A 24,361-nucleotide genomic window follows, 5' to 3' on the forward strand; every position below is an offset into this window, starting at 1 on the left:
AATTGACTTTTTGATATTTTCTTACTTCAAAAAAAATGTGTTATATTATGCAGGGCCTCTTACTTGCTAATAATTTACTTCAAATTAAAACAAATTATTATCAAAGCTTGATTGCGCCAATTTTCATGCATTTCCAGATCACGTGTGGTACAGAAATAAACCTAGGCATGTTTTTCTTATCTCAGCTGATGGTATTGACGGCTCTTTAAGATAAAAAAATCTCAAAACAATAAAGCAATACTATTTAAATGATATTTTTCTTTTTCCCCTTATTTCAACTAGCAATTGACGGTGGCTACACTGATTGGTCAGCTTCTGAGTGCAGTGCGACGTGTGGAGGAGGAACAAAAACACTTACAAGAACCTGCACCAATCCCCCGCCATCTAACGGCGGAAGAACCTGCGCGAGGCTTGGTCCAGCCAAAAAGACGGAAGAATGCAACACTAATAAATGCCGTAACATATCGCTCTGTTTTTGTAGTTCGTCATTATGAAGTTGATAATGATAATACAAAACGATAGACAGAGCTACTTAATTTAGAATAAGCTAACTTCTGTTTAACATGAAGGAATAACTTTTTTGGCAGCAATCGACGGTGGCTACACTGATTGGTCAGCTTTTGAGTGCAGTGTGACGTGTGGAGGAGGAACAAAGACACTTACAAGAACCTGCAGCAATCCCCCGCCGTATAACGGTGGAAAGGACTGCAGTGAACTGGGTCCAGCCAAAAAGACGGAAGAATGCAACACTAATAAATGCCGTAACATATCGTTCTGTTTTTGTATTCGTCAATTAATGAGGATGATAATGATAATACAAAATGATAGACAGAGCTTCCTTATATTTGGAAATAAGCTAACTTCTGTTTAACATGAAGGAATTACTTTTTTGGCAGCAATTGACGGTGGCTACACTGATTGGTCAGCTTCTGAGTGCAGTGTGACGTGTGGAGGAGGAACACAGAAACTTACAAGAACCTGCACCAACCCCCCGCCATCTAACGGTGGAAAGGACTGCAGTGAACTGGGTCCAGATGAGAAGACAGGGGAATGCAATACACAAGCATGCCGTAAGTTATAAATAAATTCGTCATTTTGTAATAGTCTCGTTATCTTTTATCATGACAGTTATCCTGCGATATAACTAGCTTGCATGATTCCATGGGTCCTACGTCTTAAAAATTATATAAGTTATATATAGGTGTAGAATCTTTTGATGACAATTGGTTGAATAATAAAACAATAATTGTTATACTGCTCAATCTTGCGGAATCTACATGTACATAACAGGCGATACCCTTCCGTTAACAAGTTATCGGTAAGATATTCACACTATCTAGCGCTGTACTTTTTGTCAGAATAAATTTAGCATTTGTTTTATTGGGGTTGAAGATTTTCTATTTGGTTGTATTTAGCAACCGACGGTGGCTACACTGATTGGTCAGCTTCTGAGTGCAGTGTGACGTGTGGAGGAGGAACACAGACACTATCAAGAACTTGCACCAATCCCCCGCCATCTAACGGTGGAAAGGACTGCAGTGAACTGGGTCCAGATAAAAAGACTCAGGAATGCGGTACACAACCATGCCGTAAGTTTTTTTTTTAATATCAGCTGCTTTAAACGGTGTTCCTTTTTTTACCAAGAGATTTATAACATGTTTTCATTTTTTGAAAATGATTTTTGCAGAGGAACGTAACTGTATAACTTTTAATTGGAAATAACTTTATGACTAATGTAAATAGCACACAAACAAAGGTAGAGGGAGAGACCAGGTTAAGTTACATGAAGTTCTTGTAGCGTAGCCGATGTAAGCCAAGCCTTCGATATGAGCCAAGTTGTGAAGCAATAACCTCTTATTATTTACTCTATTAGCAATTGACGGTGGCTACACTGATTGGTCAGCTTCTAAGTGCACTGTGACGTGTGGAGGAGGAACACAGACACTTACAAGAACCTGCACCAATCCCCCGCCATCTAACGGTGGAAAAGACTGCGGTGAACTGGGACCAGCTGAAAAGAAAGTTCCATGCAATGAAGAAGAATGTCGTAAGTTGAAAGTCTTCTAACCACTTTTGGTGTATTCAGTTATTGCTGAACATGCCCATCGACCGAAGTGAGCTGTTGCCATACAATCATCCGTATATGTTGTAACTGTTTTAACATGTTCCTTTTTAACGAAAACAGAAGAGTCACAGTTCAATTACAAATAACTGGATTTGTAATATACTCTCGTGGCTTACTTTTTTTATTTCTGATGTTGTTACTTTTGAAGGCATTATCTGAAGAAATTTTCAATATTTTACTAAAATTCAAATTTCTAGAGCTATGACATCTGTCTTTAGATGCATATGTCCTATGAATTACTTCTCCTCGCCACCGAGGTAAAAAAAAATGTTAAATACAGATTTTAAAGTACACAAAAGTAAATAGTGCATAAAAAGTTGTGACCTGACTTATTCCTTTAGGCTTCTGGTGGAGCAAAGGGCGTCTCAGTTGCTATCTCAGTTGGTATGTGCTCTTGTCCTGTCCTGCTCCAAAGTTCCTTGTTACTACTCTTTTCTGGCCAGTGAATCTTGAGGATCTTTCTGAGGCACTTGTTGACAAAGCTTACTTGATAGAGCTCGTGTCACTTTCCAGGTCTCTGAGCCATAGAGAAGCGTAGTTTTTACATTTGTAGTGAAGATGCGCAACTTGGTTTTGGTGGAAATCGAGGAGGCATTCCAGACTGGTGTCTTAAACGCAATACTGCCCAATGAATTACTTCTCCTCGCCACCGAGATGAAAAACAAAAGTTAAACACAAATTTTAAAGAACACAAAAGTAAATAGTGCATACAAAGTTGTAAGGGATCAAAAATGTTTGATTCCTCCACTTTTGATTCTCTACAGCCCCTCTTTGCACAGCAGGGCTTGACATTGGAATCATCCTCGACAAATCAAAGAGCGTTAAGATAAACAACCTGAGAACAGTTATGAAATTCTTGGGTGACCTGGTTAAGAAGTTCCACCCTGCTCCTGATGCAGATCATTTCGGCTTCATCACATTTCACAATAAAGCCAACTTGGTGTTTAAATTTGCTGATTCACAATACCATGACATGGATGCGCTGCTGGAGAAAATTGCCAGCGAACCAATTCAGTTAGAGCCTCAAACTCGCACCGATCTGGCTCTGAAAATGGCGAGGGACGAGCTGTTTGCTGACGCAGGAGGTGACAGACCAGACAAACCAAATGTCATGATCGTGCTCACTGATGGAAAACCAACTCATCCCAACAAAAAGTTTGATTTTAAAACTTTTGCTGAAGGAATATCCAAAGAATTGAAGGTAGATAAAAAAGGTTAAGTCTGCGTACGAGCCTAGTGGCCTAACAGTCCGGAGCTTATCCCGGTTTCCGTAGAATGAAGCGACACCTGGGTAAAGAGAGGCACTGTGAGAGTACAATGTCTTGCCCAAGAACGGAACACATTGCATCGACACGGGCTCGATCCAGAGTCCAGTGCACTTACCATTTGGTCACCATGCCTGCCAGGAATTAAAGGGATCGTGCTTAAAGTTAATAATAGCCTTTACAAAAATGTTTTGTACGCGCGACATTTTCGGTGAAACCACTGTTAACTTTATATCTCTAGAAAGGTAATAAACTAGAGAATCCAAATATATTAACAGTTCATGGCATGCCTGTAAACTAGCTATCTCGTTGAGATATAAAGCTAAATGCATGACCACTATAAACATATATTATTTATATATTATTTATTTCAAACATTTATGGCTTTGCTTAGCGCGCCAATAACATTGCAATACAGGATGGCGCTAGATTTTTTTAACTTTGTACAGAATAGTTGCGATAGCTTGCAATCGCCGCGTATGTAGTGTTGGTTGTTTTGCTTTCTGCAAGAGTTCCTTGTAGGTCGATTTATTGCCACAATAAAAAGTGCGTAGTGCACGTTCTTAAATTCGTTCTCGCTTTTGTCATCAGAATATCGGCAAAAATGCCAAACAGTTTGACAGTATAAGGTAATGAGCAAATTTAATCTCTAAAGAACACCGATTTGACAGGAGGTTTTTCTGTTATTGCTAACATGACTTGGAAATGTTAGTGTATGACATTGCACGCTGCGCTTTGTTCTTTTAACAGGCAAAGCACGTTAATACAGTAGCAGTGGGGATTGGTAATGGTGTAGACCAGGACACCCTCCTTTTGATCGCAGGAGGAGATCCCACCCGAGTAGTTCAGGTGGCAGACTTCAGCCAACTGGAAGTCATGATGGGCAAAATCAAATCAACTGCCTGTTCTGGTATGTTCAGTATCAAGTGTAATACTCCATAATTTTCGAGCTTTTTTTAAAGTTCGCGGACACCGTACCTCACCGATTTCGCTGAAATTTGGCATGCAGTCTTGTTTTAGGGTCCTAACTACCAAATGGATATTAAAAAGTTTCAATTCTTTTTATTTTGGAAAATATCGAGAAGGCCGATTTGAAGCGTCCGTGACGGCCCGCCAACATGGCGGATCGAAGGTGTTCTTGTTAGTTCGACACTGAACCTGCCGTCACAGTTTCTCGATCATACTTGGCATAGTTATAAAGAACTATCTTTCTTCTTTCTATATATCAAAATAGATTTGGCAAATGTTGAGTTTGGATGATCAACGGCCAAGAAGTTCGAAGGTATGTTAACGATGTTTTGAACAGTCTCAAATTTACTACAAAATGAAAGGCTTATAACTCCACTGTTATCTCGATTTAGAACAAGCCATTTACCATGAACAAAGCTTGTTCATTGGTGAATTGATTCCATTAATAAAAAAATTGGGGAAATGTAACCGTTAAGAATAAAAAATTATGGAACCTCTAGTAAATTGGCCATTTCAGCGCCAATTCAGCGGATCAGCTCATTTAACAGCAAATAATCGGGAGAAACATGAAAGGGTTACAGTCGTTTATAATATAAGCAGTTTCCATGTATTCTTTGCTTATCTGAAACAAATACATGATCTTTGCCAAAGATATGGCGATTTTTGAGCGTACGATCGTTTCTCCAAATTTTTATGTCGGCAACTTTATTTTATTTGTTGTCGAGATTATACGCTGTTGTTATTCAATATTCGTTTCACAAGAACTTCTGTTTCTCGCATTTCCCAAATCACTGTTTAAGAAATTGCCCATTCCGTAACAGGGTCATTCTTACTTTTTCTTTAAAAATTACTAGGAAAGCAAGAATGTCATAGAACGGTTTTATACTAGTAAAAATACCTGTCAGACAAAAATTCAACTGTTTGTGTTATCTGGCTGTTTTCACAAATATGCAAATTTAGGAATTCTTAAAGTGCCTATCTTTAACTATTTCACGCTTAAAGATTCCTCTAAATCTTTTCGCCTACCTTTAGGACAAACGAAGTTTTGTGTCTCCAAGCAGAATGCTCGTTATCAGCAATGAAAGTCGAAGAGATACAGAAGCTCGAGTAAAATTCTAACTGCTGTGAAATGAACATCGTTTGAGCTTGACGTGTATTTATAGATTGCTCCTTTAACAGCAAATAATCGGGAGAAACATGAAAGGGTTACAGTCGTTTATAATAAGCAGTTTTCAGGTATTCTTTGCTTATCTTAAACAAATACATGATCTTTGCCAAAGATATGGCGATTTTTGAGCGTACGATCGTTTCTCCAAATTTTTATGTCGGCAACTTTATTTTATTTGTTGTCGAGATTATACGCTGTTGTTATTCAAGTATTCGTTTCACAAGAACTTCTGTTGCTCGCATTTCCCAAATCACTGTTTAAGAAATTGCCCATTCCGTAACAGGGTCATTCTTACTTTTTCTTTAAAAATTACTAGGAAAGCAAGAATGCCATAGAACGGTTTTATACTAGTGAAAATACCTGTCAGACATAACTTCAACTGTTTGTGTTATCTGGCTGTTTTCACAAATATGCAAATTTAGGAATTCTTAAAGTGCCTATCTTTAACTATTTCACGCTTAAAGATTCCTCTAAATCTTTTCGCCTACCTTTTGGCCAAACGAAGTTTTGTGTCTCCAGGCAGAATGCTCGTTATCAGCAATGAAAGTCGAAGAGATACAGAAGCTCGAGTAAAATTCTAACTGCTGTGAAATGAACATCGTTTGAGCTTGACGTGTATTTATAGATTGCGCTCGAGCTCCGTTAATTAAGTTTATTCATTTGGCGATCAGATAAAAATCAATGAATGATCAGAGTTATTAAAGTCCATTTCTAAGCACGAGAGACACGGAAGTTTGTTTCAGAAGCATTTATGCATAGAAATACCGGTTTTTTTTTGAGAGGTAAATCTGCATTTATAATAGCTGGGAGTTTGGGGTGTTTTTTGGTGTAGTTTTTTCTTTTGAGGGGGCTCGGGGGGGGGGGGGAGGGGGTGTGGAAGTGGTGCCTTCGTATCCTCTTTTGTTCTTTTACACAGTGGCCTGAATTTGGAACCGTTCGGGGAATGGATTATCAATTACTCTTCGTTATGCCATGTCACCCCTTAATGTGGGAGCGCCGCGCCTCAATTCACGATAAAAAATTTATGGCCGCCCGGTCCATTTATGTAGTTCTCCGCCAGGTCTCTCAATAGGCAGGTTACGAGCCTAGTGGCCCATCCGGCCGGAGCTCATACCGGTTTCCGCAACGTGAAGCGACAACGAGTATTTTTTACTCCACCCGGATGGGATGCTATTCCATCGCAGGGTTACCTCCCTTCCCGAAAAGCTAAAGATTGACTGGTAATCATTTTTTAACCTGGGTAAGGAAAGGGACTCTGGGAGTTGAGAGGCTTTCCAAAGAACTTAACGCATTGTCCCCCAAAAGCTCTATCCAGGACTGTTTGGTCCAGAGTCCAGCGCAGTGACCATTGTTAGGCCATCACGCTCCCCAACCGTGTAAGAAAGTGCAAAAATCTGCTTGTATAAGCCCTGGGGTTGTACAGTTTGGTACGAAATGTGGGCTTTTAAATGTGGTAGGTCTTATATCCGTGGTTGGGGTGCGGTGGCTGAAAGCGAAATTGAAAAAACTTCTTGTTTTCTGAAAAACGTTTTTATAAACTGATTTGAATTACATTAATAAATTAAAGGGACAGTGTCACCAAGATTTAATAAAATTTAAAACTCTCAAGACGGTAACCTGGTAGGAAAAAAGTGGCCTTAAACTTTGACAGTTGACTTGGAAGAAATATATGGGCCTTGAATTGGGAGGGCTTATGAGAGAAAAGGATAAAAAGGGGAATTTCACAGAATCTGCTCAACAGCGTACTCTCGAACAGCTTTCATTTATCTGCCCACTGTCTTTTCTCTCTCCAGGTTTTAGTAAGGGCAGACCGCTATGAGTGGATTTACAATTCATATTAACACTTTTTTGAGATTTTTAAATCCCGGTTCGAGCTTTGTGGGGATATTGCGTTGAGTTCTTCGGAAAGCCTCTGTACTATCATACCGTATCTACTCGAATAAGCGCTGCCCCCGAATAAGCGCCGCCCTCGAATAAGCGCCGCCCCCGGCGCCGCAGTCCCGATGCGGCGCTTATTCAAGGAAATCTGTTTAACTAGAAACGGAACTAAGAATTCTTCTTCCATTTCTTTCCATCCAAAGCGACGTTCTGCAGTTCAAAGTGCTTGTTTTACCGCTCAGTTTTTCTATTGAACATTCTTCAGTACAATCTTCAGCAAGAGACGACTTTTGGCAATCAGGGGACCCTATTTTAATAAATGTAAAGGATTAGATTCTTTGTGGCGTCAAACTTTTTAATAAGCGCCGCCCTCGAATAAGCGCCGCACTGGAGGCGTAAAAAATTTAATAAGCGCCGCGGCGCTTATTCGAGTAATTACGGTAGTCCCTTTCTTCACCTAGCTAGGTCGGCGATAAGGACATACGTAATGTAAGTCATGACGCATCACGAGAGGTGTCCTTATGGAGCTCGAGAGGTTCGACTTTAATAAAAAAAAAGTCCGAGATAACAAAAACAGCCAAGTTCTCACCTGCTTTTTTTTGTAAAAATCTGGACGAAAAACATTTGTATCTTTTAACTTGCCCTAAAAAGAATTGATTCGAAATTCATTTCAAATCAATGAGGAAAATGTGTTAGCTTCACTGTTATGTTGTTCTTGCCGCGAGAAATAAGCCACGCCTTCTTCGAACACGATAATTACTGATGACACAAACGTAAAGTCATGTTCATTTCAAAATCAGCTCGCATTATGCTTATTAACAGATGAGCTCTTTTGTTCAACATTCAGACCACTGTGTCAGAGATCTAAAGAGGATTCGGAGGCACCACTTCCACCCCCTCCCCCCGCCTTCCTACAACAACACCAAAAAAAACCCCCAAACTCCCAGCTATTATAAATGCAGATTTACCGCTAGAAGCCGAGTATTTTTTAACCGCGTCAGTCAATAATAAACCGGCCGTATTTCTATGCATAAATGCTTCTGAAACAAACTTCCGTGTCTCTCGTGCTTAGAAATGGACTTTAATAACTCTGATCATTCATTGATTTTTATCTGATCGCCAAATGAATAAACTTAATTAACACATTTAAAAGCCCACATTTCGTACCAAACTGTACAACCCCAGGGCTTATACAAGCAGATTTTTGCACTTTCTTTCACGGTTGGGGAGCGTGATGGCCTAATAATTGTCACTGCGCTGGACTCTGGACCAAACAGTCCTGGATAGAGCTTTTGGGGGACAATGCGTTAAGTTCTTTGGAAAGCCTCTCAACTCCCAGAGTCCCTTTCCTTACCCAGGTTAAAAAATGATTACCAGTCAATCTTTAGCTTTTCGGGAAGGGAGGTAACCCTGCGATGGAATAGCATCCCATCCGGGTGGAGTAAAAAATACTCGTTGTCGCTTCACGTTGCGGAAACCGGTATGAGCTCCGGCCGGATGGGCCACTAGGCTCGTAACCTGCCTATTGAGAGACCTGGCGGAGAACTACATAAATGGACCGGGCGGCCATAAATTTTTTATCGTGAATTGAGGCGCGGCGCTCCCACATTAAGGGGTGACATGGCATAACGAAGAGTAATTGATAATCCATTCCCCGAACGGTTCCAAATTCAGGCCACTGTGTAAAAGAACAAAAGAGGATACGAAGGCACCACTTCCACACCCCCCTCCCCCCCCCCCCCCGAGCCCCCTCAAAAGAAAAAACTACACCAAAAAACACCCCAAACTCCCAGCTATTATAAATGCAGATTTACCTCTCAAAAATAAACCGGTATTTCTATGCATAAATGCTTCTGAAACAAACTTCCGTGTCTCTCGTGCTTAGAAATGGACTTTAATAACTCTGATCATTCATTGATTTTTATCTGATCGCCAAATGAATAAACTTAATTAACGGAGCTCGAGCGCAATCTATAAATACACGTCAAGCTCAAACGATGTTCATTTCACAGCAGTTAGAATTTTACTCGAGCTTCTGTATCTCTTCGACTTTCATTGCTGATAACGAGCATTCTGCCTGGAGACACAAAACTTCGTTTGGCCAAAAGGTAGGCGAAAAGATTTAGAGGAATCTTTAAGCGTGAAATAGTTAAAGATAGGCACTTTAAGAATTCCTAAATTTGCATATTTGTGAAAACAGCCAGATAACACAAACAGTTGAAGTTATGTCTGACAGGTATTTTCACTAGTATAAAACCGTTCTATGGCATTCTTGCTTTCCTAGTAATTTTTAAAGAAAAAGTAAGAATGACCCTGTTACGGAATGGGCAATTTCTTAAACAGTGATTTGGGAAATGCGAGCAACAGAAGTTCTTGTGAAACGAATATTGAATAACAACAGCGTATAATCTCGACAACAAATAAAATAAAGTTGCCGACATAAAAATTTGGAGAAACGATCGTACGCTCAAAAATCGCCATATCTTTGGCAAAGATCATGTATTTGTTTAAGATAAGCAAAGAATACCTGAAAACTGCTTATTATAAACGACTGTAACCCTTTCATGTTTCTCCCGATTATTTGCTGTTAAATGAGCTGATCCGCTGAATTGGCGCTGAAATGGCCAATTTACTAGAGGTTCCATAATTTTTTATTCTTAACGGTTACATTTCCCAATTTTTTTATTAATGGAATCAATTCACCAATGAACAAGCTTTGTTCATGGTAAATGGCTTGTTCTAAATCGAGATAACAGTGGAGTTATAAGCCTTTCATTTTGTAGTAAATTTGAGACTGTTCAAAACATCGTTAACATACCTTCGAACTTCTTGGCCGTTGATCATCCAAACTCAACATTTGCCAAATCTATTTTGATATATAGAAAGAAGAAAGATAGTTCTTTATAACTATGCCAAGTATGATCGAGAAACTGTGACGGCAGGTTCAGTGTCGAACTAACAAGAACACCTTCGATCCGCCATGTTGGCGAGCCGTCACGGACGCTTCAAATCGGCCTTCTCGATATTTTCCAAAATAAAAAGAATTGAAACTTTTTAATATCCATTTGGTAGTTAGGACCCTAAAACAAGACTGCATGCCAAATTTCAGCGAAATCGGTGAGGTACGGTGTCCGACCAAAGTTCGAATCTTATAGACTATGACAATAAAGAAAGAGATCTCAACTTTTTTTTGTAACTTTATATAGCTAGTCAATGTCGAAATTGCCTAAAATTACATGACATAGCCCCTTTAATTATTAGTCGAAACGTTTTAGAAACAATATTTGAAGAGTCAGCGACAAACCTTTTAATGTGATAGGGTGCAAGTACTGTAGTATAGTTAGTTTGTTGTATAATTTAATTGCATTCAGTATATGCACCTCTCTGTAACACAGCCGGTGAGTTTGTTTTCAATGAGTTTGATTAAAGTGCAGACAACAATACACCTGGGTGTTTATTGAGCGCCTGAAAAATGGAAAACTTACAACCTAGCTACTCTATTACACTAGCAGGGAAAGAGCTCCACCCGAAATAGAGCAAAGTGATAGTTAATTAATATGCACTTTCATTTTCATGAATTTAGCATTTTTCCGCGGCCGGCGCACCCCACAAATAAGGGAAAACCCGACTAGGGGTTGTCTTAGAATATATCAAGTTCAGAGAGGTGCAATTTTCCCTCAAGAAGGGTAATAAACAAATCAGGAGAGAGAGTTGTTTTAATTGACAAAGCGTTTGTTTTTATTTCCAGACTAAAGACGCCTGAATCGAAACAGAAAACGCCTATGGGAGTGTTGCATCCTGGGAAGAAATATATAACATAGTTTGAAGGGTTAATTATATAGATTTTTATACATGGATCACCTGACGTCGCGTGCCTCTCTATGGAATATGTACTTGACATTGAAAAATACACAATAAAATATATAAAGGGGAAATCTAAAGTTTATACTCATTTGGTATTGAGATCCGATCATAAAGTTTAAAAGCAGAAGCTCAAGGAAACAAGTCAAATCAATGTCCAGTTCCGTTTGTGAGACACGCTTGTAAGACACGAATACATGGTAGTTGTATTCAGTTGTATTTAGTTGCCAAATCAATGACATGTCTTGTTGAATAAACCTTTTTAATAAGTCGTGGCGCAATTTTGAATAGTTAACTTTCCGCGAATTAATTAAATATTCATTTGTTTCTGCGACTTATTAGAATAGTGAATACAACTACCACAATTCTCTACAGACGCATCTCAAAATACCACTTTGAGAAACGTGATCACTCTTCAAGGTTGTTGAAAGCCTAATAGTCCTCTTTATCTTCTTATGTACCGTATTTTCTCGATGAAGCGCCGGGTCTCCTGGGTGGAGTTGACATTAGGCCCCTCAGCTATTTATCTGACGAATAATAAGCTGTAGGCATATAACTAAGATGCATTTTTGTCAAAATAATGAATAAAAAACCTTGTTATTGAACACTGGATTCGAACAAACTGCAGGGGTCAAATAAACGCCGGGTCCACCAGGCTAAGATTGAAAAAGAACGCCGGGGCGTTTAATCGAGAAAATACGGTATGCAAGTTTCAAACCATATGATGTTCTTACAGAATTGATCCTTAATATTTTTGATAATTATTCACTCATCTCCACGTGGATATCAGATATTTTTTTATTCTAAAGAGGGTAATGTGACAATTAACAAACAAACCGAAGCCAAAGATGTCTTTTTTTTTATCTGGTATTGTGTGAAAATCATTGCAGTTTTTCGAGTCATTTTCGTGTATCACGTCATGTGGTCGGAAGTATATGGCTGCTTTGCGTGTTGTTGTCAAAGTAATTTTAATTTTTTTTTCGGCATGGCGAACAAAAAAGCGTTGAAAGAAGATGAAGCTAAAACTCTATCGTTTGGCGAAGAGCAGCGGTAAAACTGAAAACTACGCGATCGAGTTTCCATACCTTATTGCCGACGAAGAAAAAAAAGCACCGAACTAAACGGTACGACCTATTCAAATGAGCCAGACTGACAAACGCGAGCGGCAGAAGTAATCACTTTATCAGCACCTTTCTCACCTTTTTCAAAGTTGACATTCGCCTTTTCAACGGGACAAGGGTTTGTAGTCGCGAGTAGAGATGCCACCAGGCTTTCACGAGAAAAAGTTTGAGATACCTCGAAGAAAATGAAATAAACATTGAAAGTTAGAATTCGAAGTTTTTTCTTAGAGAAAAGGGTTCTAAGGAAGATGGCTAAGAGCTCTTAATGGGTGATGAACTGTATGCGCTAAATCTTACAAGCAGTTTGGAGTCGGCTGGAAAGTGAACGGAAATAATCGGATGCTCCCAGGGAGGAGGGGGGGGGGGGGGAGAAAGTCGACACGGCGGTGCCGGGAAACAGTACAAGTCTGTGTCAATCAAACCGTTGCTAAGAAATTCTTCACCCAAAAATTTTGTTTTTCTCAGAAAAAGATTTAAATATTAATGACTGCATGCGTGTGAAATGCAAATAGTGGCGGTTTTGCGTTTGATGTTTTAAACCACTAAGATGTTTTGGCGGCGTGGAATAACGAACGAAAATTTTGTCAGGGTTTAGCAATGTCCAGCAAATTTCAAAGGAGCAAACAAAACGCAAATAGCTATTGTGTCTCGTACATGGTCCAGACCAAAACATGCGAACGAAACAAAGAACTTTCTCAAGTTATTCACTATGCCCATAGCAACCATTCAATAGCTACTGCGCGAAATCGGTTGCCAGGCACCACTATGTCGTATTTTTGAGTCGAGGGTCTCAATGGGGTGGTGGCTTTTACGGTTAACGTTTAAAATTTCGGCTTTTTTACGGCTAACGGTTAATTTATTTCTTAACAGAAGTTAAAAGATAATTTTCATTGTTTTATAAAGTTAAAAGTTAATTTCCATTATTGAAAAACATATTTTAGGTCTCAGGGCTATTTTGGGACGATGAAGTGAACTAATTTGGTTTATTTATAATTACTGACCGATTGTTTGCGGTTAACATTATTTCACGGCTAACGGTTACAATTTTACGCCTAACGTCTAAATTTTTTGGCCGTTTTACGGCTAACGGTGAACCCCATTGAGACCCTCTGAGTCGTGTAACACTGAAAGGAAGTGTTTTCCTCTGTATGGATGCTCCTCAACACTGTTCCGCTAATGAGAAGGACAACGTTGCTAAGATACAATACAGCAAAAGTAAATAATAAGTGGAAGTTAACTGAGATCTGTCAATATTGAAAAGTGGCCTAAATTTTAACTGACAATTGAGAATTCAGCACCCCCATGCAGACCCTCAGTATTGAACATGCTATGCCTGTAAATAAAATAAATAAATAAATCGTGTCTATTTTACGAGGGTAGCACGTAATAGTCTTGCGACTGCGACTAACAAACCTGTGGCCCTCGGATTCCCGATCGAATTGGACTAGTTAGAATTAGAAGTGTTGATTTTTGTGGAGGGAGTAAAACTGAAGAACCCGGAGAAAAACCCTCGGAGCAAGGACGAGAACCAACAACAAACTCAACCCACATATGACGCCGGGTCCGGGAATCGAGCCCGGACCACATTGGTGGGAGGCGAGCGCTCTCACCACTGCGCCATCCCTGCTTATGTCATGATCAAGTAACGTATTGCATTAAATTTTGAATGCAAGTCGATTTGGGCAAATTATATTATCATCAATTGAAAGACAATGAAGCAATATTCTCAGAGTCCACCAAGTATAAAAATAATTTATCGCCTGTCCTTACCATCTTATCAATTTGACCACAAGCGGTGGTCACATGTTCACTAATTCTTTGCAAGTTTTGCTCATCACTGTGTTTGTTTCATTGGGATGCGATCTTGTGAAGGTAAATAAACTGAATATTTGTACAACATTGAAAGACCACAGGCTTCTAAAACTTTGCCATTATAGGCAGCATACGAGGCAGCAGAGCTTAAGTTAAGGAGAAAAGAACAGGGATTCGATTGTAGTTCTTACCATGCTTACAAGGGCAGTGAAAAATAGGTACTCTTTCGTTTAATTTAATTTTATTTTAATTTATAATTTGATTTTGAGCTTTTATTTCAAGCGTGTCATTCGCAAGACTTCCATTTATACAGTTAGTGATAAATAAACTGAATATTTGTACAACATTGAAAGACCACAGGCTTCTAAAACTTTGCCATTATAGGCAGCATACGAGGCAGCAGAGCTTAAGTTAAGGAGAAAAGAACAGGGATTCGATTGTAGTTCTTACCATGCTTACAAGGGCAGTGAAAAATAGGTACTCTTTCGTTTAATTTAATTTTATTTTAATTTATAATTTGATTTTGAGCTTTTATTTCAAGCGTGTCATTCGCAAGACTTCCATTTATACAGTTAGTGATATTCACTACATTTAAATGAAAAAATCACCATAATTGAATTGTTATCTATCGATCTCAAGTAACTTAACAAATATCGCTGAGATTTTGAGTTGTTACTGCAGACGACACTAAATTGATTAATTATTTGTATATCTATCTTTTTTACTTCTAAAGACTATCAAGAGAAAAAAAAAAGACGTTTTAACTATTACATCCCTTTCAGGCCATTCCCTAGGAATAGAAAATATTCACTGTATTTGATAATAAAATAAAAGAACTTTTTGTTTTTCAATATTGAATTTTTGTCGATGAGAACAAGCTCCCAAACAACCGTCCCAGACATATAACTGAGTTTCCTTTTATAGACAACTTTTATTTTATAACATTGCCAAACGTGTCAAAAGCTTTTACGGCAAACTAGACCTCGTGAATTAAAACTATTTCAAGCCATGTCAAAACACATTAGTGAAATCCGCTACATGTGAAAAAAATAATGATCTTTTGTATTTTGGTGATGAATTCTTTCCGATTGTCCCCAAAATACCTAGAAAACTACCAATAGGTGCTATCAATTAGTGACCAACGTCTGTAGATAAAGAGTTCATTTTGCACAGAAAGATCAGTCTGTGTTTGCCCATGCTCTGGAGATTTAACATCGACTTTAATTCGCTGACGGCTAAGTATACCTTTTCAGCTGCATCTGCACGCATTTGACAAAATTGGTAAGAGATGTTTGAATTTTGAGTTAAATTGTAATTCCGATATGCTGCCATTCAAAAATTAATTCTACAACTTGTAAACAGTCTAAATAGGCCAAACAAGCCACAGCCCAAGGATATATTTTAAGATCTGAAGTGCGTAAACTTCCAGAATTTCGGTGTATATGAAAGGATTAGCTTAAACAAGCGCGCCCGGTTGAAGAAGTTTTAAAAAATGTGCTGGTCACACTGTCCTGAATTCGTTGACTTCTCGCTGTTTGCAAAGTAGGTAAAAGTACTAACGAACGAACGAACGACGGTAAACGAAGGGAAAAAAGAGGACGGCCCAACGAAACATCGACCCTTTTTTGTACGAGGCAACTTGAAATCAAGGAGAAGAACAAAAACAGGAATTCGACTGTCATTCTAATGCCTACAAGGGCAGTGAAAATGAGTTCTTGCTATCGGGCTATTTGCTAAGAGATACGTTTACTACGTTGTTTTCGTGATTCCCTGCGCTGTTTTTTTTTATTTTTTTTAACCCAATTCTTCCTATTGCTCTTCCATTTCAATCGTATCACATGTGGCCAAGTATTTTAAAATCAAATAAGATAATTTTTTGCCCCATCTACAAATTAGTGTTTTTGGATGTAGCTTTAGATTGCATTTTTCATTTTCGTTACTTCTCATTTCCCTTGCAATGCTTTTTTGTGCAGTTTTATTTTCAGTTAGCGTCCGACAATTCTTGACGCAATGCACTTCATGTGGCTCCTGCTACTCTTTATGCTCTCCCTGTCTTCAGGTAACATTGACTCTATTCTGTCGAGTATAATTTACTTATCTATTGTAAGGAACAACCAGTGCTGCCTTTATGAATGAAGGACATCTATTACAAGTCGGATAGAAGGACATATGTGAACTAAGTGACAATCGGGGGGGGGGGGGGGGGACTTCCTTTGTTACACGACTCAAAAATGCGGCATAGCGGTGCCGGGCAACTGAGTGTGCGCAGGAGCTATCAAATGGTTGCTAAGGGCGTAGTGAGTAGCTTGAAAAAGGCCATTGTTAACTTCACATGTTTTAGTCTTGACCGTGCACAAAACACAATAGCTATTTGCATTTTGTTTGCTCCCATGAAGTTTGCCGAACATCAAAACAACAAACAGTGATAACATTGACCAGTCTGGTATAAGTAAGACTTGCGTATTATACTAATTAAAAATAACTTCAATGATTCTGAAATGACTTACCATTTTTTGGTTGTTAAATGTCAACATCATAAATGTCAACGTGAAAGATCAGGGGAGAAATCTGGCCGAAAATGCAAAAAAAAAATCTCAGCGGCGTGAAACATCAAACGCAAAAACCGCCACTATTCGCATTTCAAACGCATGCAGTCATTGATATTACAATCTTTCTGAGATAAACAAACCTTTGGGTGACGCCTTTCTTAGCAACGGCTTGATTGACATAGACTTACACCGTTTCCAGGCACCGCTATGCTGTCAAATAAAATTGCCGACTTTATTCCTCCTGGTGTAAAGAATTTTGTTTTTAGTAAAATGGCCCAGCTCACAACGAGTCTCTCGTAGCTAAGTTGGTTAGAGCGCCCAACCGGTATCTGGGAGGCCATGGGTTCGATTCCCGTCGGGGACTCAGAATTTTTCTCTGTCCCATGCTCGAGTCATGTTGAACACTTCATCTTCAATTCATTCAATTTTGTTTTTGTATAGTACAGTTAGGGTGCTTTCCATTAGTCAGAACTGGGCGGCCAGACCGGTAAATTCGAGAACAGAACTCCTTTGTTATTGGGATTTGTCCTGCCAAATGAGTCAGTGCATAAATACTAAACACTGTTGTGGCAAAGGGGCCATTTCACATTCAAAACCATGCACCGGACCGGCCGGCCAGTTCTGACAAATGGAAAGCGCCCTAAGTTATGGCTTTTGTATTCATTCTCTTAATTAAATGCTGAATGTTTCTCGCTCTTTTTCAGACTTCAAGGAAGTACAAGGTCTGGTAACACATATCTTTAAATTGGCCTACTTTTGCCACATAATGAAATTATGCCAGTAATGGATTTTCACGTTTTTTAATACTTTTCTGTTGTTTTTCTATGTTAGAATAGTATTATTTTGAGATTTCCTTCAATTTGAAAGTAACCAGAAAAATGACTTAAAATACCGCGACAAAGCTCCTTTAAATGCTCAAATTAAAGGGGCTACGTCACAGGGATTTCACAGACTTTTGGTCTAAACTGTTCTTAAATTAGTGTTAGGCAACTTAACCCATGAAAAACATTATCTTTGAACATCTAAAGGAAGATATAAGCTTAATTTGCGGATAGTTATCAAGCTACGGCTAAAAATATCAATTTTTTTGAAGACGACCGGCAACAACTTGAAAAGTTAAGCCTTCAAATTGCAATCCGTTTCCATCCGAGCCATCCGCAGCAAAAGACGCTCGTTGAAGGTTTCAGTGCTCTAATATAGCCATTTGTAATAAATATGGACTAATAATTTTAGGTTTCCTGCGACACAAATATAAATTTGTGGCCGTTCAAAAATCTGGCAAAATCCATGACAAATCCCCTTTTATTCTTAGGAGACTGCGCAGGGCGTAAGCTGGATATTGCCATTCTCGGCGATAGATCCAGGAGCTTGAAACCTGAAGAACTTGAAACCCTCGGACGAGTTGTGAGAAAGATCATAAAGAAAGTCGGAGTGTCACCAAGCGGAAATCATTTTGGTATCGTCACGTTTGATTCAGACGCCGATTCATACAATAACTTTAAAGATGCAAAGTACCAGAATAGGACCAACCTGCTCAAACTTGTGCGATATAAGTTCAAGAACATTGCAGAAGACAAAGGAACCCGCATCGACAAGGCTCTGAAACTAGCCCGGGACAAGCTGTTCGTTGATGGGAATGGAGACAGGTCGGACGCCGACAATCTGTTGTTCCTTTTTACGGATGGATCCCCCACTGGACGTGATATGCAGGACTTCACACCATTTAAAAACCTTACTAAAGATTTGGAGGTAAATTGACTTTCTGTGTGTCAATCTGACCATATAGTGGGGAGTTTCACATAAATTCAGAAATTGGAATGAAATTTAGAACTAATTTTAACTAACTTGTAAGTACGTAATTTGCGAGGGGATTTGACCTGGCATAAGCTCGCCATCCCTAGATTTAGGACCAAGAAATATGGCAAACACTCGCTTAGCTACCTGAGACCTCCTTTCTGCGCAGAGTTTTACGCGTAATTAGCGCGCACACACAAACAAAATGGCGGCTTCTTCTATGCGGCTTAGTCGCCTCTTTCTCGTAAACGAGTATGGTGACCTATCATTTTTTATCTCGTATTTTGGGTGAAGCGATTAAGTTCTTTCTGTAAAACGAAAGCAGATCAACTGAATTCCTATGTTTGAGAAATAAATTATCACTGGAAATGTGTACTTTGTCAGTACTCGTAAGGGAATTATTAAGGAATTATGTGGTATATACAAGGTCCTCGTGCTCCTTAACCAATATGGGGACCCCACTTTTTTATTTCGAAATTCAAGTTCCCTAAAAGTAATCAACAAGTAGGCAAAGTTTGGTTGAAAATCTACGTTCAGTTCTATTTCTGGGCAATGACCTTAAGTGTTTTGGCAGAAGACAGTTTCTCAAACTGCATGCTCTGTAACTCATAACATTACAAATTTTTAAAAGCTAGATAGATTAACATTAACTTAAATGTTTAGGTTCTACTTACGCTTTAGTTAGTCAATGGCCGTTTTCACAGTAGAAGACGGACAAATCGTCTGACGATTTGTTCGTATAGTGTGAATTTAAGACGGCTTTTAGACGACTTGTCCGTCCAGATGACCAAGTTAAGTAATCCTCAAAAAATCGTCTTCCCAGAGGGCCAAATCGACGAACAAATTCAGACGACTTGAACGTCCTAAAATGTGTCCGTCCCGTTTTCACACTAAGACGATTTGTCCGTCTCAGACGATTTGTCCGTCTAGACGATTTGTCCGTCTCTAGTTTAAAAAACGGCCAATAGTTTTAGTTTTAAGTACTTCTTAATTAGTAGAAGCAGCAGATAAAAGATAATAAATTATATCTCGACTTTGATTCTTTGACATAAAAGTTTTTGATTGATTGATTGATACTTATTATTGTTTTATTTCATAAGAAAAAAGGAGTCAAAATCATCGCCGTTGGAATCGGAAACAAGGTCAACATGAAGTTTATGGAGAAAGTCGTTGGAACAAAAGGAATTTTGATTAATATTACGAATTTCGATAGCCTGGTTGCTAGAATTGGAGAAATCCTGGACGCAGCTTGCGGTGAGTGGTATAACGGGGGTATAATCTAAGACAGGCTGCGGCTATCTCATGAAACAAATAGCTTCTCTATATTTGGTTTTTAGTTTGGAAGGAAAGGAATCCCGTTTTAACAGCGGAGTATGAAGATGCAGTTTGAGCAACAAACATCGACATTTTAGTACAAATTAAATAATAAGTATAAACATAGAATATTTTCTTTTGGATTGCTGATCTCGTTCACATTTTCCAAGAGGTAGAATGCAACAATGACTTTAAAATATTTTCTTACTTCAAAACAAAAGCGAGTTATCATTTGCTGGGAATCTTATTTGCTAATAATAACTCCTATTTAAAAATATATATATATTATTATCAAAGCTTGATTGCGCCTTAAAGGGACTGTGTCACGGCTGAGTTAAGTTTATTTTATGAAGTTTTGCCAAATACCAGCTATGAAACTTAATGTTTGCAAAGAAATTTCTTCTATGAATCAAAATGACAAAACCACAGCTTCATTGCAATCAAATGTGTCTCCCGGGCATATAGTTTAAAGTTACAAGCAAACGAGATGAATTTTGAAAACTTTTTAACCCAACTGTTCAATCTTCGTCCGGCTTTTGGCCATCCGTACCTTCTTTTGTATTTGGTGTGCTATTGAAATGTTTCTTAACTGCTTTAAGAGGTTAGTTTTATATTTTAACGAATTTAATGGTCATTTCCTATGCCTAAATTTAGCTAAAAATCCGCGACACAGTCCCTTTAATTTTCTTTTATTTCCAGATCACGTGTGGTACATCAGAACGCCTAGGCATTTTTTTCTTATTTCAGCTGACGATATTGACGACTACTTAAGATAAAACAATCACAAACCAATAAAGCAATAAATAAATAATAATGGATTGATGTGTGGAGAGAAAGAACTCAGAAAAAATTTCTGAGTTCACAGATGGGACACGAACCCACGACCTTCCGTACACTAGTCGGACGCTCTAACCACTGAGCTACTGAGAACTCTAATGGTGAGCAGTGGTCATTTGTGGGTGACACAACGACTGCATCGCGCAAGTCACATTATGTCAATGAACACACACATTTAACTGCATCACGCAGTCACGTAGTACTCTCAGAGTAAATAAATAAATAAATAATAATGGATTGATGTGTGGAGAGAAAGAACTCAGAAAAAAATTCTGAGTTCACAGATGGACACTATTGTAATTATAATTTTCTTTTTTATCCTAATTCAACTAGCAATTGACGGTGGCTACACTGATTGGTCAGAGTCTGAGTGCAGTGTGACGTGTGGAGGAGGAACAAAGACACTTACAAGAACCTGCACCAACCCCCTGCCATCTAACGGGGGACGAAACTGCACGAGGCTCGGTGCAGCCAAAAAGACGGAAGAATGCAACACTAATGAATGCCGTAACATATCGTTCTGTTTTTGTATTTCACAATTAATGAAGCTGATAATGATAATACAAAATGATAGAAAGAGCTACTTAATATTTGGAAATAAGCTAACTTCTGTTTAACATGAAGGATCATCATCATCATCATCATCATCATCATCATCATCAACATTAACATAAAAAATTATTGAATTCGATGAAGATAGTAACAAATGATGGGCAAAGCTACTTAATTTTTGAAAGTAACATTAGCTTAACTGAAGAAATTATTTTTTGGTAGCAACTGACGGTGGCTACACTGATTGGTCAGCTTCTGAGTGCAGTGTGACGTGTGGAGGAGGGACACAGACACTTACAAGAAACTGCACCAATCCCCCGCCATCTAACGGTGGAAAAGACTGCAGTGAACTGGGACCAGCTGCGAAGAAAGTGCCTTGCAATGAACAAAAGTGTCGTAAGTTTTCATTTAAAAAAAGAACAAAACCGTCGTCTTAACAGAGAACGATTCCGTCTGACACCAGTGCACATGAATCTTTTAAATTCAGCACCGACTTTGTACTGTGAAATGTTCAGAACTTAATGAAACTCTCCGACTGGAATATCATCAAGTGTGTTGGTTTCCTTGGTAAAAGTATTTTCAATTTGCTATTTTTTCTCTTCAGCAATTGACGGTGGCTACACTGATTGGTCAGCTTCTGGGTGTAGTGTGACGTGTGGAGGGGGAACAAAGACACTTACAAGAACCTGCACCAATCCCCCGCCATCTAACGGTGGAAAGGACTGCAGTGAACTGGGACCAGCTGAGAAGACAAAGGAATGCAATACACAGGAATGCCGTAAGTGTTTTATTAGAAAGTACACAGTTTTTAATATTGTTAATTTTCACTTGAATTTTTCTATCTTTTATTCATGCGTCCCCAAATTAGTAAGGGAATCTATGTGGTTTTGACACAAAAAGTTTTAAACGCCTATGCATTTTTTTCTTATTTCAGCTGACGGTATTGATGGGTCTTTGAGAAAAAAACACATAACAATAAAGCAATACTATTATAATTATAATTTTTTTTCTCCTAGCTCAACTAGCAATTGACGGTGGCTACACTGATTGGTCAGAGTCTGAGTGCAGTGTGACGTGTGGAGGAGGAACAAAGACACTTACAAGAACCTGCACCAATCCCCCGCCATCTAACGGTGGAAAGGACTGCAGTGAACTGGGACCAGCTAAGAAGACGGTTTCATGCAATGAAGAAGAATGCCCCAGTAAGCAAATTGAAATAAATAAATGGACAGTGTCCCGACTTAGTTATCGTATTTTATAATTATAGCTTGTAGTTCACAGTGGTCAACTGCAAAAAATGACGTCGCTTCCGGTCTTCGCCGCCTCGAACTTTTGACTCGAAAGTGGGCAAACTTTGGTAAGAAAAATTGTAAAAGAAATATAAAGTACGGTGAAAGAAAATTTCAAGCTGGGAAACTCAGTGTAGATTAATAATCAAATTTCCAATCCATAATAAGCGGCGTTTAGGAAAGTTAAAACTTTCCAGGGACGGCGTTAACTTTTGGCTTTAAAGCGAAAGCTTTCGGAAAATTTAGGACTTTTATGGAGAATTTTGGTGGGAATTGCACAGGAACTACGCACGCGCACGGCGTTCATTAGTAGAATGATACAAACTTTCTATATTATCTTGCTTTAGAAAGAAAAAACATCAAAAATGGTGAAAGCAAGCAAATATCACGATTGAAAGATTCAAAATTCGACCAGAATGGATCGTTTGATTTCTTGACATCCTGTCGCAAAGTCAAATTTGATGAACTGTTATCCACTTTCATCCTTGTAATCCTGTACTTCTGCCCCATGATACTTGTTCTATTATGATCTGAAGAATATCTTTTTCCACTTTTTGTATATTTGGCAATATATTTTGGATATTCTTAAAGAAAATTTTGCTTTGGCTGCCATTTCGCTTTACGAACTGTAGAAAGTATAATAGTTGACCGAGCTGTAGTTGTACAAAGAAAACTTTTTTTAATTTCTGGGGAGGGGACTTGATAACAGAACACTTATAATATCAAGCGTGGCCGAGTGGTTTGGGGTGCTGGGTGTTGTAATCCGAAGGTCCCCGGTTCAAGACCTGCCCTGGCCACTAGCTGGATTTTTTCTCGGTTGTCCCGAGTTCAAATCCTCGACCACGCTTTGTATATAGCCAACCGGTCTGCTTCCTGCCAGTTGGGATTTTTAACCTTGTTATGTTCATTTAAAAATATCTGTTTCCTCTGTTTCAGTGGCATGCCTGTAAAGTAGCTATCTCGTAGAGATGTGAAACTAAGTGCATGACCACTATAAACGCCATTTTTTTATTTTTTTTATTTTTAACATCCATAACTAAAGTAATATACGAGGTTTTATTTAACTTTTAATTTAGGCGAATGTAAAGAACAAAAGTTGGATATTGCAATTCTGGGTGACATATCAAAGAGCATGAACGATGACCAACGCTCTCAACTGATACAGATCATTTTAAAATTGGTGGACCAACTGGGGATCTCTAAAAAAGGCAATCACTTTGCTCTGGTAACGTTTGGACCAACTGCAGATGTCCACAACAACTTTGCAAATAAGAAATACTATAATCGCAAGAGCTTTAAAAATCTCGTGGATGAGGAAATTCGCGTTGTTCCAGAGAAGTGGGGAACTCGTACAGATCTTGCTGAGAATCTGGCTGTAACCGACTTGTTTACCAAGAGGGGAGGAGACAGGAAAAACGCCAAGAATGTCATGCTTGTGTTTACTGATGGAGAACCTTTTATTGGTGAATGGGATGAAAAACCCTTCATTCCATTTTCAGAGTCCACCAAAGCATTAGAGGTAATTTAGTCTCTTTAACAAATCTCGATAAAAATGGTAATTAACATGGCACGATGACCTTGGTGCAAATAGTTTTGAAAGAAAAAATGAAAACTATTAAAAATCTTCGAAGTGGAAACTGGACACATTTATAAAGAGTTCTTAAGACACTAAAGAAAAATAAAACTTTTTCAACTTACGAATCTCATGTTGTTTAATATACGACCGAATATATAACAAAAACAGGTACTCGAGAAGTACATGTGTCTAGTCTGGAGAGTCTTTACGACACCTAAAGCTGACTGTAAATATCTCACGTTTTCGACAAC

The 24,361-nt window shown here is 38.6% G+C and overlaps 2 protein-coding genes across 3 annotated transcripts in view; both read left to right on the forward strand.

Moving 5' to 3' along the window:
* LOC144639299 (uncharacterized) overlaps positions 1-24,361 on the forward strand; it is a 32,031-nt gene that overhangs the window by 7,483 nt on the left and 187 nt on the right. Inside the window, exons 9-17 of one of the 2 annotated variants that reach the window (XM_078498594.1) lie at positions 283-456; positions 588-761; positions 897-1,070; positions 1,416-1,589; positions 1,874-2,047; positions 21,027-21,200; positions 21,850-22,023; positions 22,271-22,447; positions 23,611-24,061. In XM_078498594.1, coding sequence (XP_078354720.1) covers positions 283-456; positions 588-761; positions 897-1,070; positions 1,416-1,589; positions 1,874-2,047; positions 21,027-21,200; positions 21,850-22,023; positions 22,271-22,447; positions 23,611-24,061 — 1,846 coding nt within the window. Of the gene's footprint in view, positions 1-282; positions 457-587; positions 762-896; positions 1,071-1,415; positions 1,590-1,873; positions 2,048-2,889; positions 3,327-4,140; positions 4,301-11,153; positions 11,341-21,026; positions 21,201-21,849; positions 22,024-22,270; positions 22,448-23,610; positions 24,062-24,361 lie in introns of those variants that run through there. The other variant, XM_078498596.1, reaches the window with a different exon arrangement.
* On the forward strand, positions 16,210-19,932 carry LOC144639044 (matrilin-1-like). Its single transcript, XM_078498306.1, has 5 exons — positions 16,210-16,258; positions 17,453-17,470; positions 18,061-18,497; positions 19,643-19,796; positions 19,880-19,932. Exons 1-5 carry the CDS (start codon positions 16,210-16,212, stop codon positions 19,930-19,932), a joined length of 711 nt encoding a protein of 236 aa, XP_078354432.1.

Source organism: Oculina patagonica, chromosome 14 (assembly GCF_052425735.1).
Source record: "Oculina patagonica isolate OP01 chromosome 14, crgOcupat, whole genome shotgun sequence".
NCBI classification, from domain to species: domain Eukaryota; kingdom Metazoa; phylum Cnidaria; class Anthozoa; order Scleractinia; family Oculinidae; genus Oculina; species Oculina patagonica.

Coding starts and splice junctions, on each gene's coding strand:
- LOC144639044 (XM_078498306.1), top strand. CDS start 16,210: ATGCACTTCATGTGGCTCCTGCTACTCTTTATGCTCTCCCTGTCTTCA. Junction 18,498..19,642: donor ACCTTACTAAAGATTTGGAG/GTAAATTGACTT, acceptor TTATTTCATAAG/AAAAAAGGAGTCAAAATCAT. Junction 19,797..19,879: donor AATCCTGGACGCAGCTTGCG/GTGAGTGGTATA, acceptor TTTGGTTTTTAG/TTTGGAAGGAAAGGAATCCC.